The sequence below is a fragment of the Bubalus kerabau genome, chromosome 1, assembly GCF_029407905.1.
Source record: "Bubalus kerabau isolate K-KA32 ecotype Philippines breed swamp buffalo chromosome 1, PCC_UOA_SB_1v2, whole genome shotgun sequence".
NCBI lineage: Eukaryota > Metazoa > Chordata > Mammalia > Artiodactyla > Bovidae > Bubalus > Bubalus kerabau.
The window spans coordinates 128561059-128577304 of NC_073624.1; the positions used below are offsets into that span (position 1 = coordinate 128561059).

Genomic DNA, 16246 nt, shown 5'->3' on the forward strand with positions numbered 1-16246 from the left:
ACTACCCAAAGCAATTTATAGATTCAATGCAATCCCTATCAAGCTACCAACAGTATTCTTCACAGAGCTAGAACAAATAATTTCACAATTTGTATGGAAATACAAAAAACCTCGAATAGCCAAAGCAATCTTGAGAAAGAAGAATGGAACTGGAGGAATCAACCTGCCTGACTTCAGGCTCTACTACAAAGCCACAGTTATCAAGACAGTATGGTACTGGCACAAAGAAAGAAATATAGATCAATGGAACAAAATTGAAAGCCCAGAGATAAATACACGCACATATGGACACCTTATCTTTGACAAAGGAGGCAAGAATATACAATGGAGAAAAGACAATCTCTTTAACAAGTGGTGCTGGGAAATCTGGTCAACCACTTGTAAAAGAATGAAACTAGAACACTTTCTAACACCATACACAAAAATAAACTCAAAATGGATTAAAGATCTAAACGTAAGACCAGAAACTATAAAACTCCTAGAGGAGAACATAGGCAAAACACTCTCTGACATACATCACAGCAGGATCCCCTATGACCCACCTCCCAGAATATTGGAAATAAAAGCAAAAATAAACAAATGGGACCTAATTAACCTTAAGAGCTTCTGCACATCAAAGGAAACTATTAGCAAGGTGAAAAGACAGCCTTCAGAATGGGAGAAGATAATAGCAAATGAAGCAACTGACAAACAACTAATCTCGAGAATATACAAGCAACTCCTACAGCTCAACTCCAGAAAAATAAATGACCCAATCAAAAAATGGGCCAAAGAACTAAATAGACATTTCTCCAAAGAAGACATACAGATGGCTAACAAACACATGAAAAGATGCTCAACATCACTCATTATCAGAGAAATGCAAATCAAAACCACTATGAGGTACCATTTCACACCAGTCAGAATGGCTGCGATCCAAAAGTCTATAAGTAATAAATGCTGGAGAGGGTGTGGAGAAAAGGGAACCCTCTTACACTGTTGGTGGGAATGCAAACTAGTACAGCCACTATGGAGAACAGTGTGGAGATTCCTTAAAAAACTGGAAATAGACCTGCCTTATGATCCAGCAATCCCACTGCTGGGCATACACACTGAGGAAACCAGAAGGGAAAGAGACACGTGTACCCCAATGTTCATCGCAGCACTGTTTATAATAGCCAGGACATGGAAGCAACCTAGATGTCCATCAGCAGATGAATGGATAAGAAAGCTGTGGTACATATACACAATGGAGTATTACTCAGCCATTAAAAAGAATACATTTCAATCAGTTCTAATGAGGTGGATGAAACTGGAGCCTATTATACAGAGTGAAGTAAGCCAGAAAGAAAAACACCAATACAGTATACTAACGCATATATATGGAATTTAGAAAGATGGTAACAATAACCCTGTGTACGAGACAGCAAAAGAGACACTGATGTATAGAACAGTCTTATGGACTCTGTGGGAGAGGGAGAGGGTGGGAAGATTTGGGAGAATGGCATTGAAACATGTAAAATATCATGTATGAAACAAGTTGCCAGTCCAGGTTCGATGCACGATACTGGATGCTTGGGGCTGGTGCACTGGGATGACCCAGAGGGATGGTATGGGGAGGGAGGAGGGAGGAGGGTTCAGAATGGGGAACACATGTATACCTGTGGCAGATTCATTTTGATATTTGGCAAAACTAATACAATTATGTAAAGTTTAAAAATAAAATTAAATTAAAAAAAAAAAAAAAAAAAAAAGAAGAAAAAAAAAATAAAAAATCCAGTAGGACAGATGGAAGGTAAACAGAGGAGCTTTTCCTTAAAAGCCAGAAAATCCAAGTTCAATCTACAAAGTCTAAATTCACCTAACAGAGAAAGAGGAGAGGAAAAGGTGGGGAGGAAATGATCAACAAATAATACACAAAAATTTCCAGAACTAAAGGGAAAAAAAGGTGTGTCAAGGCATATTATGGTAGAATTCAGACTCCTGGATTAAAGCAGAGATACTGAGTGTCCGGAGGGGAGAAGGCAGGGGAGGGCACAGGCCCCACACAGAGGCAGGACACAGAAAAGTTCATTCTTCGAAACAGCAAAGTGGGGTAAAAGTTCTAATCTGTCAAATCAACAGTGCTTGGAGCTTGGGATGGAGAGAGAGAGAAATCAAAAACAGTGTTCTGCTTTTTGGATCTGGAAGCCAAATGAATGGTGGTGCTAGCTACCCTTTGAGAATAGACTGGATGAACTAAAGGAAGCATTATAAAAAGATAAGATGTCTGTTGTAGAGAATGAGTAGGGATTATCTCTTTATCAGTAAACTTGACTTATCTTTTAACTCTCTTTCCCCCAAAGCAAAATTCATCTCTTTTACCTCAGTTCAAGTTCAGTCGCTCAGTCGTGTCTGACTCTTTATGACCCCATGAATTGCAGCACGCCAGGCCTCCCTGTCCATCACCAACTCGCGGAGTTCACTCACACTCATGTCCATCAAGTCGGTGATGCCATCCAGCCATCTCATCCTCTGTCGTCCCCTTCTCCTTCTGCCCCCAATCCCTCCCAGCATCAGGGTCTTTTCCAATGAGTCAACTCTTCACATCAGGTGGCCAAAGTATTGGAGTTTCAGCTTCAGCATCAGTCCTTCCAATGAACACCCAGGACTGATCTCCTTTAGGATGGACTGGTTGGATCTCCTTGCAGTCCAAGGGACTCTCAAGAGTCTTCTCCAACACCACAGTTCAAAAGCATCAATTCTTCGGCGCTCAGCCTTCTTCACAGTCCAACTCTCACATCCATATATGACCATTGGAAAAACCATAGCCTTGACTAGACACACCTTTGTTGGCAAAGTAATGTCTCTGCTTTTCAATATGCTATCTAGGTTGGTCGTAACTTTCCTTCCAAGGAATAAGACTCTTTTAATTTCATGGCTGCAATCACCATCTGCAGTGATTTTGGAGCCCCCCAAAATAAAGCCTGACACTGTTTCCACTGTTTCCCCATCTATTTCCCATGAAGTGATGGGACCAGATGCCATGATCTTCATTTTCTGAATGTTGAGCTTTAAGCCCACTTTTTCACTCTCCTCTTTCACTTTCATCAATAGGCTTTTTAGTTTCTGTTCACTTTCTGCCATAAGGGTAGTGTCATCTGCATATCTGAAGTTATTGATATTTCTCCCAGGAATCTTGATTCCAGCTTGTGCTTCTTCCAACTCAGCGTTTCTCATGATGTACTCTGAATATAAGTTAAATAAGCAGGGTGATCACTGAGGAAGGCTTTCTTATCTCTTCTTGCTATTCTTTGGAACTCTGCATTCAGATGGGAGTTGGTGATGGACAGGGAGGCCTGGCGTGCTGCGATTCATGGGGTCGCAAAGAGTCAGACACGACTGAGCGGCTGAACTGAACTGAACTGAAGCAGGGTGATAATATACAGCCTTGACATACTCCTTTTTCTATTTGGAACCAGTCTGTTGTTTCATGTCCAGTTCTAACTCTTGCTTTTTAAGAGGCAGGTCAGGTGGTCTGGTATTCCAATCTCTTTAAGAATTTCCCACAGTTTATTGTGATCCACACAGTCAAAGGCTTTGGCATAGTCAATAAAGCAGAAATAGATGTTTTTCTGGAACTCTCTTGCTTTTTCCATGATCCAGCGGATGTTGGCAATTTGATTTCTGGTTCCTCTGCCTTTTCTAAAACTAGCTTGGACATCTGGAAGTTCACGGTTCATGTATTGCTGAAGCCTGGCTTGGAGAATTTTGAGCATTACTTTACTAGCATGTGAGGTGAGTGCAATTGTGTGGTAGTTTGAGCATTCTTTGGCATTGCCTTTCTTTGGGATTGGAATGAAAACTGACCTTTTCGAGTCCTGTGGCCACTGCTGAGTTTTCCACATGTGCTCTTTTACCTAGGCAAGTTTAAATTACTCTGGATTTCATGAATGTGCTAAATAACTGGACAAATCTGATAAGCTGAGATTTACACTGGGTTGCATTTTTTAAAATAAAGTGCTAAGATGCTACAATTTTTTGCTCATGGATTTACATTGTTTCCAAGTGTCTTTCTATTTAATTAGATACAACATCCCCTGGGACTACTGATTCATGCATATGGCCAATGACCTCATCAAAAATCATAAAGGTGGGATATTAGCATACATGAAAACATCAAGAATACGGAATCCTGTCTTCCACCCTAACCTATGTTGTAAGCAAGTCACTGGACGTTCAGGTGAACCTCAGGCTTTGGGGTCTCAAAGGCTAAAGGTGCCTGCATCATCCAAGTCAAGGAATCTCTTAACAGTGAAAAGTCCTGGAATTGTGTTTTGAATGAAACGCATGTGAACCTTGAATCTTAGGGAAGAAAGGGCACCTTGCATTTCCAGAGGTTGCTCTGTGTTTCCAGTTTATTGGGTTTGGTTTAAAAAGAAAAAAAAAAAAAAAAAAGAAAAGACAGGCCGCTGGGTACAGCGTCTTTAATTCATGCTCACAGACTATAGTCTTTAGTAAGAGGCTGTAATTTAGCTTCAATCTTGGGTAAAAAAAAGCTATATAAATGCATAATCATGACTAATATTTGAGAGACCACTGACAAACGCTTGTGCCACATATTAGGTTGAAGAGAGAATGGGGGTTGAATATTTCATTTCCATCCTCTTGCACAAGGTCATATGTAAATGATCTTTTAATACTAAACATGGGCATTCTTTTGCCCTCATGAAAATAAGCTTAAAGAATGACTTTATTTTAAAATCAAAATTAATTCTGCCAAGACACTTTTATGGTAACTACTCTCACAAACTAGATATTTGCTTTGTTTACTTTTTATGACCAAGACATCAAATAAATATGACTATAACATATCCTCAAACCTAGTCAAACTCAGTTCTGTTCCATATGTATGAGGAAATCCTTGAAGGATACATATGGAAATTCAGCCGATTTTTAGGGAAATGGGAAGAGGTGTAAAATAAAATTACAAATAAGCCTTCAGAGGTGCTCAGGGTGCTGGAGGTACCAGAAACTGTCCCTGCCCTTGAGCACACTGCTCTGTCCACCTTGTGTGGTCTGAGCACAGGATGCCAGGCAAGAGCCCCACTCATTGGAATATCCGGCACTGGTGAAGGGCACGTGGCACACATTTCTGGCCAGTGAATAAAGGACAATTCAAACCCAAACTGACGAAATGCAAAAAAGCTCCAAGAAGCCATTTCTGAACGCAGTAGCACAGTCGTGTCTAACTCTTTGTGACCCCATTGCCTGCCTAGATGCCTCTGTCCATGGAATTCTCCAGGCAAGAGTACTGGAATGAGTTGCCGTTTCCTTCTCCAGGGGCTATTCCTGACCCAGAGATTGAACCTGGGTCTCTTGCATTGCAGGCAGATTCTTCACCAACTGAGCTACTAGGAAAGCCCACTTCTGAACAAGTGAGCTGCTAATCTCGTGTGTAACTGAGCTGTTGTTGAAGAAAAGACTTCCATCTTTTGCTTTCCTATATTAGTGGAGAAATCACACACCTCACTGATAAACGTGCTCCATCTCCTTTCAACACACCAAACTGAGTCAGTGGATTTGAACTGTATTTCTAGTTTCTGGCACCGTTTTCATGGTGTGCCTGCCAAAAGAAGGCACTCGAAGGCATAGATAAGGCTGGGGTATCACTAGCACGTGAGCACTTACACGACTACATCTTTGCTTCATAACAAACATCATCTACTTATGCTTCTAATTGCCATGCTAGGTAGGGATCAAAACAAACTCAGCTTCAGGGATCAAAACAAATTTAATTTTTAACATTGATTGTCTAGAGAACGACTTTTCTGAGTCTCATAATCTCTCCCAGTCACCTGTCCTAGAAGGGAAAACATTCTGTAGACCAAGAGCATCAAAAACAACGTGCTGGTTTAAAAATGTGATGCTACAAAACTATCAGAATAACAAGTGGCTCCCTTAGTTGGAGCCCTCAGAGCATCTTAGGTTTGACTGCTTTATTCTGACAAACAACCCCACTTGCTCCTCTGCACTTGGCATTGTGGAGTCTATGCAACAGCTTACTCGTCTACCAGGGACACTGAGTAACTTCCTTACATCCACACTCTTCCATGTTCTCCCTGCTTCCAGAAGCTGCCTACACCAGGGGTTCCCACCTGTAAATTTCCAGTCTGTGGCTGCTCCCACTTTCCAGCTTCTAGGCTCAGCAGCGCAGAGGCTGTGTGCCCTCTGGCTCACAGCTGACAGGCACTAATGATCACTGTTCAGCACTGTAGCATGGACCCAGGACTTCAGAGACAACCGGGAAGGTCGCCAAGATGGCATCATCATCCCTTCCAAGTGATACGTCCGGTTTTCTGGAAGAGGACCCTCCCTTTACCACTAATAAATGGGTGCTTGAAACCAGAATCACTGCTGGCCAGGCTGTAATCTCAGCTCTAAAGGAGCTTCAACTTGGACCACCTGACCATCAGGACTATCACTGTTGGAGCCCAGCCAAGCTGCACAGTTTTCTTTATTCATTATCAGTAGAAATGCTCTACAGCAGTCACACTGTTTTCCACCCAAGGGAGAGAAGTCAGTGCCCTGTGCTCAAAACCCAGATCTGCCAATATGCAGCTCAGAAAGGGGAGAGACTCTGTGGACCCATGTTTTACCTCTTTCCAGTGGAACAGTAACAGCAGAGGATGCGTCAAGATTAAATTACGGAAGTATGCAAGCTTCCCAAAGCGAAAGCGTCGAGGAAAGAAACTGGTTTCAAACTGATGACTTTTTGCTTCCATAAAGAAAGACAATATAAAACAGCAAAAGGCTCATACACTTTGCTGAAAGTTCTTTCTAGATAATATATATTTACAGAACTATAGAACGGTAAAGTTTAACTTTATGTAATAATCAGAAGCACAGAAAATTTTAGAGCTGTAAAATTCCCTGTGCACATTCATCAATAGAACAATGAATCATTATTTTGATACTTTGTTCTTTACTCTCATACCAAAGTTGGATGTATGACTTTCAAAAATGAAGAAGTAGGAGAAATCCTAGGGATAATAAATAGGGATAAATACTGTTGAGGCGCAACAACAAACTCCCAAAGAACTGAGAAAGAGAACTGAGAAAGTTTAAAGGAATGAATGCATTCTTACCAGGAAAAAAAAATAAAAGAGCTGAACAAATTGGCAAGGTGTGGACAGGGTAAACCATGGGCCCACAGCACAGCTAAATCACGTATCACAACTTGCATTTACTCTGAAATTGCCTGTTGGTTTCACTTTGTTGGGAGAATCTCAGTGAACCTTGACCTCAACCCACAAATCTCATGAAGTCTTCCAACATATTGCAATGCAGTCCTTTACTTCTAATCCACACTTCCCTTTGTATGGCACTTTGCAGGTTTCCACCTACACTACACCATTTCAATTTCACAGAAATGTCTGCAGTAGTACAAAGGACATCTACAATTTGCAGAAGGCTCACAGACTTGGAAAGGTGAGACAGCTTTCACCCTAGGACACGGAAGCTGACTCCTGGCTCAGCACTCTTTCCAACGCACTCCCCCGTCTCCTTCAGAAACTATCAAAGGACATTTAATGAGCCCACGTCATGTCAGTTTCCACTAGGAGCTCAAAGATTCTCTTTGGCAACAAAGGCAGATAGATCCCCTCAAACAAAATATCTGCTTCTTTTACATTATGCGCTTTGTCAAAGAGACCTTATAGCCTGAGGGATTGAAGTAATCACCGATATTTTCATCATTTTAATGTCTGTTATGCTAATAGCCTGCTAATAGCTAAAAGACTCTTTCCAAATTATCCAACAAGGTGACAGGGATAATTGGTGCTCATTCACTCGAATCACAAACTCCTTCTGTTGCATAAAAAAATCAAACGCTTCCAATAGGGAGATAACCACACAGTGTAACTGACTGTAAAGGTAAGGGCAGTGCCACATCTGAAATAGGTAGGCACTTGATGAAATATTAATTCACTTTTCTACCAACTTCTTTAATTTATAGATAGAAATAGACCCTGAGACTACAGTAAAAGAGATCCAGAAACCCACTTGACCAAGCCCTCTGAATAAGGTCTTTGAATTGACAAGGTACGTGCCTATTACACAGGAAGTGAGGCTGGCTTGTACTAAGTCATCAGCTTCCTGTGTTTTGTTCTCACCAGACATGGGGTGGAGTGTGTCTTCACCCACTGCACCCCAGACCAAACACAGCATTCAACATAAAACAGGGCCAGTGGGAATTTGCTGTATGATGCAGGGAGCTCAAATCTGGTGCTCTGGGACAAACTGGAGGGATGGGATGAGGTGGGAGGTGGGAAGGTGGTTCAAAAGGGAGATGACTTTTGAACCTGATTCATGTTGATGTAAGGCAGAAACCTACACAATATTATAAAGTAATTACCATCCAATTAAAAATAAATAAATTTTTTAAAATATTAAAAAAAAAAGGGTCAAAAAGTTCTTCATGAAGCCAAACACTTCCTTTTTTTTTTTTTTCCTCTGAGAAAGCTTGCTGAGGAAAAGCATTCTATTACAAAGTTCAACAGAAGACTCAATAGCTATATAACACCTGGTTTCTGATAAATAAACTTCCATGAGAGACTGTATTCACTGGCTGTCCATCACCATTGCCCAGCGTCATTGGACAACGATCAGGACAAAATATAAACGGGAAGTATTTTATTTATTTTTGGCCGCACTGTGGCATTCAGGATCTTAGTCTCTCAATCAGGGCTCAAACCCACGTCCCCTGCATTGGGAGTGTGGAGTCTTAACCAATGCCACCAGGGAGGTCCTGGAAGTACTACAGAATGCCACACAGATGAAAAGGAGCCCAAGAATGCAAAGGTTATGTCTGTTCTTTCCATGTTTAATAGCCCTGGACAAGCTAGTTCAGAGTGAAGGAATGAATGACTAGTAAATAACCTACCTTATATTCGTTCTATAATCCAGTGTTCTTACTTCTAGGAGGGAGAAGATAATCTAAACGTTATATCAGAGGACTGGGCAGAGGACACAAAATAGTGACTGTGCTTCAGGTTACTGTGAGAACCTTAAGTTTCATACTTTTTTTTTTTAACAGTTCACATTACAATTCATTATTGTAATGAATATTCTATATTCATTATAGTCATATTCTCATAGACTCATTAGAGTCTATGAGACAATATCAGGTAGAACTGGTTTTACTTATCCAAACAAATATAAGGAACCCTAATCTAAAATCTCGCTCTAATCCAGATTTCAACTCACCACCTACCTATTTATCTATCTATCATCTTTCTGTCTCCCTATCTACCTATAATCGATGTTTCTATCTTCTATTATTCATCTATTTATACCTACCTATCAATTGCTAACCTGACAAAATTGAGTTTTCTTCCCCATTTCTATTTCTATGCCCCACTCTGTGTACTTCCGGGAGTTGAATGGTCAAGGTCCTGGCGGCTATGGCTTCAATTTTACAGAATGATCAGAGAACAAGAATTTAGATTCATGACAACATGAGATAATTTCCACTGTTTTGCATTATATAGAAAAATATGTCTTGGACAGTATGTCAACGAAGTATGAAAAATCACACAAAACAGATGCACCACAGCATGGAATTTCATTTCCATTTTTATTGGACATATTTACTAAATCACTCACATTGTATCACAACTCATGCATAATTCTGATGAGCTGTTATTTCCTTTATATCAGCCTTTTAAGTTGATGCACCTTCCTTAAAATGACATTGATAGAATGTCAGTCACCTCTGAAGGCTAGGGACTGAGGCCATGCCCTGCCTTTCAGAAAACCAAGAAATGCTTAATTAAGCATCTTGGAAACTCTTCTTCATTTTTGCCACAGAGACTGTCTGCTTGGGCAAAGCCCTCACTCCCTTGCAAACCTCATTTCCATTTGAAGAGCACTAGTCCCTAACTGCTCCTGGCCACTCATTCCCAATCGCTATGAAGCCTCGCCCAGATCCAGTCGCAGCAGGAGATCAGCTAATAAGCATTCCCAGAGGGAACCTTTCTGCTCCATGCCTGCTGGAACTCCACAAGGAAAATAAAATTGGGCTCTGCCTTCCTTTCAAGCCTGGGGACAGCTGAGTTATCATCACCCCGAGGCTTGAGAAAAGGACTTCAAAATGTGGAATGCCTTTTGATTCCACATAAATACTTTCCCAACTAAAGACTTCATTTAATCCAGCAGCTTCTGAGTCATAAGCAAATACCTTCTGACCTACAGACGACTAGGAGCGAGTCTATTAAATGACAGGCCTCTCCCACTCCTGACAGAAGCAGATGGGCTCTGGGGAGAATTTCTTCTCCTTGATATTGTGCAGGACAAAAAAAAAAAAAAAAAAAAAGCTGACAAATGGCAAAAATTAACTGAAGCATTTTTCACTCTATTATTCATGATGTTTATAAAGGCTGAAATATCTTGCAATTCATGAACTTGGCCATTTTAGTAGTCCTTATGGCTCTTACACTAAAGACAACTTAAAAGGAAAAATTACACACACATCCATTTAAATTAATATTTTCATTTGGCCACCTCACTGACAAGTAAGAGCCGATTTGTGAAAGATGACGCCTTTTTCCACGCCACAAATCAAAAGAGTAGTTTTACCTAAAGGGCCATCTTTATATACTTTGCTGCAGGAATAAAGGTACTAAGTGATATTTCATTTAAAAGGTTTGTACTTTATCAACAAGGATCTACTGTACAGCACAAGGAACTCTACTCTGTAGAGATCTGTAATAACCTAAACGGGAAAAGAATCTGGATATATGTATATGGGTAACTGAATTACTTAGCTGTACACTTGAAACTTAACACAACATTGTATTTAATATATCAACTATGATCCAATATAAAATAAAAACTAAATTTAAAAAAGGTTTGCACTTTAATTTTCAAAATGAGTGAAGTATTGCTCATTTCTTCTTTTATACCCTCCTCTACAGTTTCATTAATAAAATCTAATAATGCAGAAGGCTGATGTTGCTTAGCTGTGCTGTGCTTTGTTGCTCAGTTGCGTCTGACTCTTTGCAACCCCATGGACTGTAACCTGCCAGGCTCCTGTCCTGGGGATTCTCCAGGCAAGTATATTGGAGTGGGCTGCCATGCCCTCCTCCAGGGGATCTTTTCAACTCAGGGATCGAACCCAGGTCTCCCACATTGCATGCAGATTCTTTACCCTCTGAGCCACCAGGGAAGCCCAGACTTGCTTAAGGTGGGGATGAAATGTAAGACATTTCATATTCAGCATGCATGTGTACATGCGCAGTCACTTTAGTCATGTCTGACTCTTTGTGAGCCTATGGACAGTAGCCTGCCAGGTTCCTCTGTCTATGGAATTCTCCAGGCAAGAATACTGGAGTGTGCCGCCATGCCCTTTTCCAGGGGATCTTCCCAACCCAGGGATCGAACTGCATCTTATGTGTTCCCTGCATTACAGGTGGATTCTTTACCACTACTGCCACCTGGGAAGCCCTCACACTCAGCAAGAGAGTCTAAAGCAAAGGGCTGTCACTTCAAGGATAATTTCCAGTGACGTAAGGCTGCCGGATCATGATGAGTCCTTTTATCAGGGTGTCCAGGGAGTTGCTGGCACAGAACATGAATCCAAAACTAACAACAATGTAGATCTGCAAATTTACGGATTCAAATTCACAGAAAATTGGAGGCCTGAACCAAAAGCATCTTAAATGATACATGCTAGGCTTAAAAGCTTCCTGACTTGTGGAAATGTGGATGATAGGTGGACCACTTCTGGAGAGTCACTACCAGGTAAACAGCTTATTCTCATCCTGGCTAAGGTTAAAAATATAGAAGACAGCTATTTCAGATTAATCAGGAGAAAAATTTGTATCTTCAGGGAATAACATTAAGGAGATTCTGAGGAGACAAAGGCAAAATCTTTAAATATCTTGAACAGTTTCAGTAAGAGAATTTACATTTAAAACAAAGAAAGAATTAATTGTGTGCAGACCAAAGCAGATAACAAATCCTTGGATAGAAAAATAGCAGGCAGAACTTTTAAGTGGTAGCTTTTGTTTATTTGCTTTAGCTGAAAAACAATTCGGTATTACTTAAGAAATTCTACTTTTCTAAATCATATGTTTTAAATACCAAATATAATGATAACTCTAACATTTTTATTAACGATATCTCTTGGAAGCTTAAAAAAAAAAGTCTTACTGAGTAACATCAGACCAAAACTAAAAATAAGAGAAAAATGTTTTGCTTTTTTTTTAATTTGGGGAGAACATGGTAACAGCTATGTCAAATTCAATAGAAGTAATCAACCTTGAAGACAGCACAAAATTTGATTCTTACCAAAAAATTTATAAATCTATAACTCCAGTCAATGAAGAAAAAAATCTTACCATGTGGAAAAATTTCTAATAAGTGGCTTACAATTTATTTATAATAACTAAAATCTATTTATTAAAAGACTTTCACTTACAAATATTTTAGCTTCAAAGATTGAAGGATTTGCTTTCTGTTATATCCAAGTCTTGTTGTTAGGAAAATAATTTTTGTCTCTGATTTCCTTGTACTCATACCCCTAGGAGTGATTCACAGGATTCTTGGGGAGTAAATGAATTTAATGGGACAGAATCTGGCAAGGAAACAAGAAATAACTTGGTTATTTCCTGTGACATGTGGCTGCTACTCTCAAAAATTTCAGCTCATTAACTTTTACTCTATAACCTTACTGGGCAGATATAGGAAATCAGACCATAGAAAGTTAAGCAGGGAGCAAAAGGTAAGATAATCAACAGAAACACAGTTTTTTAAAATTCTGTACATTAACCAGAGAGGAAGGTGATTCACCACTGGCTTATTTTCTAAAAAAAGATCATGGTTTAGAGCTGGTGTTTCCCCAGGCAGCTCAGTGGTAAAGAATCAGCCTCCCAATGAAGGGGACTCGCGTTCGATCCCTGGGTTGGGAACACCCCCTGGAGGAGGAAATGGCATGGGTTGGGAACACCCCCTGGAGGAGGAAATGGCAACCCACTTCAGTATTCCTACCTGTAAAACTCCATGAGGTGGGCTACACTCCATGGGGTCACAAAGAGTCAGACATGATGGCGCATACAGGCACACACACCATCCAATCAATATGGTAGCCACAAGCCGGTTGTGGCTAATGCAGTCTTAGTTCATTTATTAAAATAAAAACTCCATTTTCTCAGCTGTGTTACCCAAATTTCAAGCTACCCATGTGGCTACTGGCTACTGTTTAGACAGTACAGATGTAGAACATGTCCTCAGAGAAAGTGCTATTCGATGGTGCTGATTTGGAGGTTGGGAGAAAGGAAATGGACAGAGTGCAAAGAGGGACCTCAGTTACCACAGAAACAAGATAAGGGAGTGGGCACAGTCATTCTGCTATCTTTGAGTAAGAATTTCTTTTACAGCATGAAAAAATTCAAATGACTATCCTAAAGGTTTAGTCTTTTGTGTGTTTGTTTCTCACTAAATGTGTGGGGTTTTGACTATGCCAGAGGTGCAGATTGCTTTACATATTATCACCTTATTTAACTTGCATCAACAGTATTAAGTAGGCAATATAATAATCCCACCTTACAGACATTAAGTGAGGCTTAGGGAGAGCAAGACCCTGATGCTGGGAAAGATTGAGGGCAGGAGGAGAAGGGCACAACAGAGGATGAGATATTTGGAGGGCATCACTGACTTGATGGACATGAGTTTGAGTAAATTCCAAGAGATAGTGAAGGACAGGGAAGCCTGGCATGCGTGCTGCAATCCATGGGGTTGCAAAGAGTCAGACACGACTGAGGGACTGAAAATAAGAACTGGCAGGTGACAAACCCAAAGTCACATAGCTAGTGCCTGGCCTGGATTTCAAGCATGCTGATCCCTCCTAAGCCAGAGCTCTGGGGGGCAGTAGGACCTCCACTTGAGATGGAGGCAGAGAAAGGATGCTCCAGATGCCACTATACATACCACCTACTGTACAAGGCAGGCCACAGCCAGGTGGGTGGCTTGTTCTTTCTCCTTTTGGCCTAATACCCCTGTGATGTTGAGCCTGAGAACTTTCTATTTACAATGCCACAGTATCCTTTTCTAATTCCACTCTTGTTCCTATCCCTCACACCCATCCATCTCTGAGCTTGCCAAGTCCAGTCACTCCTTCTATGTTTCCCATGATAGCTTATGAGAAAGCCCTGAACCGGTTCAACCAGAATGGAGTGGTCATCAAACAGTGCATCTGATTTCCCAATATTCCATCACACATGCAAGTAAATATTCTGAACCCAATGGCTTCAATGTACCAAAGGAGAGCTTAGAAAATGAGAGTGTATCATTTATTATATACTAATGATTTTTTTTATAGACCTTTTAAGTTGTGCTAATGGTGGATGTCCAAACAACTTAAGTGGAAGATGCATATGACCTTGTATTCTGAGGGTCTTAGAGGACAGCACCTGCCATAGAGACCAAGGAGGAGTGCTCATGCACGAGAGCCTTACCTCCGAGGTGAGCCGTCATCATGGGGCTGGATGATGACCACCTTCACAGTTACCGAGGTCCGGAGAAGGTCGATCATCTGCTCATGGGTCAGTGTGGCCACGGCCACCTTGCAGATCTCCACGAGGCGGCTACCCTGGCGAAGGCCGGCCTTCCACGCAAAACCGAAAGGTTCCACGTCTGCCACAATTCCCTCGAAGTTCACGTGGAAGCCCAGCTGGCCCAGCCCGTTCCTCCTCAGGGTCATTTCCACCGTCTCGCAGCCTCTGGTCACGATCTAAGGGGGAAGGGGACGATGAGAGGCAGGGCTACGGGGGGCACCAAGGCCCTGCCCTCCAGCTACCCCAGTGACAAGCAAACAAGGCAGGGACACGGTTCAACCCAAACTTTATCCTAATTATCCTTGGCATCAGCCACAGAGAAAATAACAGAAGTAAAATGATGGTTTCATTCTTCAAAGCCAAATCGGATACAGGTGTCCTGCTTTTTCCTAGAAGCCAATGATCCAGAGCCTGAGAGCTTAAGATGGGCTCTAATAACTTTCCCCTTCCCTTGCTACGTCACCTGACTTGGTGCTCAAGCATCTAAATTCCATTGTTTCAAATAGACTGAAGCAACTGAAAAAATGTGAAGCCTGTCACCCATCAAAGCAATAAAGCCTACTAGACAATTATTATTATTATTGGCCCAACTGTGCAGCTTGCAGGATCCTACTTCTCAACCAAGGGTTGAACCCAGGACCCCAGCAGTCATAGCACCAAGTCCTAACCACTAGATGCCAGGAAATTTCCTATTAGACAATGTAATTCAACTTATAAAATGGCCCAGTAGTGCATCAGCTATGAAAAACAGTATGGCAGTTCCTCAAAAATATAAAATAGAATTACCATGTGACTCAGCAATTCTACTTCTGGGTATATACCCAAAAGAATTGAAAGTGGGGTCTCAAAGAGGTATGTATACACATGTTCTTAGCAGTGTTATTTACAATAATCAAAATGTGGAAGTAACTCAAGTGCCTATGGATGGAAGAATGGATACACAAAGTGTGGCATATACAAACAATGAAAAAAAAAAAGTGGCCCAATGCCTTTCCAAGCTAACACTTAGTGACCTGCCCCCCAGGATGGGCAGCAGCAGGAAGTCCAACTGTTAAGGAACTGGAAGTGTTCTCTGTAGCAACCTGTGGACATCCTATTCTAAACCCTGGGACCCCTCTCCTGGGACTGCCTGCCCGTGCTTGCCTGGGTGGTGAGGACCATCCAGATCAAACGTGGGCCAGCCAGCCAGCCTCCTTACTGTCTCCAGATGAGGGCAGCATGCAGAAAGGCCGTCCTGCAGGAAGCATCTCACTAGGTACACTAAAGCACCAGTAATTAGTTAACGCCACCCTCAAAAGTTCTTACTGAGAATAGCCCACATGAATGGAAAAAGAAACACGGGGTCATTGAAGATATAATTTGATGACATATTGTCATTGTTGTTTAGTTGCTAAGTTGTGTTGGGCTATTTGTGACCCCACAGACTGTAGCCCGCCAGGCTCCTTTGTCCGTAGGACTTCCCAGGCAAGAATACTGCAGTGGGTAGCCATTTCCTTCTCCAGGGGATCTTCTCAACTGGATCTAACTTGTGTCCCTTAGATTGGCAGGCGGATTCCTCACCACTGAGCCACCAAAGGAGCTCTTTGGTGACCATGGCATCACTTACTTGTGGGCACTTTAAAACCAGGAGGTATCATACCCGTATCCTCCGAAGCACAGAGCTCATGTGTGAA

General features: G+C 41.5%; 1 protein-coding gene across 5 annotated transcripts in view; it reads right to left on the reverse strand.

The window, feature by feature from the left end:
- Positions 1-16246, reverse strand: part of SIPA1L2 (signal induced proliferation associated 1 like 2) — a 249552-nt gene that overhangs the window by 52674 nt on the left and 180632 nt on the right. For all 5 annotated transcript variants that reach the window (XM_055588324.1, XM_055588305.1, XM_055588315.1 and 2 more), the window contains exon 10: positions 14475-14749. In XM_055588324.1, coding sequence (XP_055444299.1) covers positions 14475-14749 — 275 coding nt within the window. The remainder of the gene's footprint in view (positions 1-14474; positions 14750-16246) is intronic.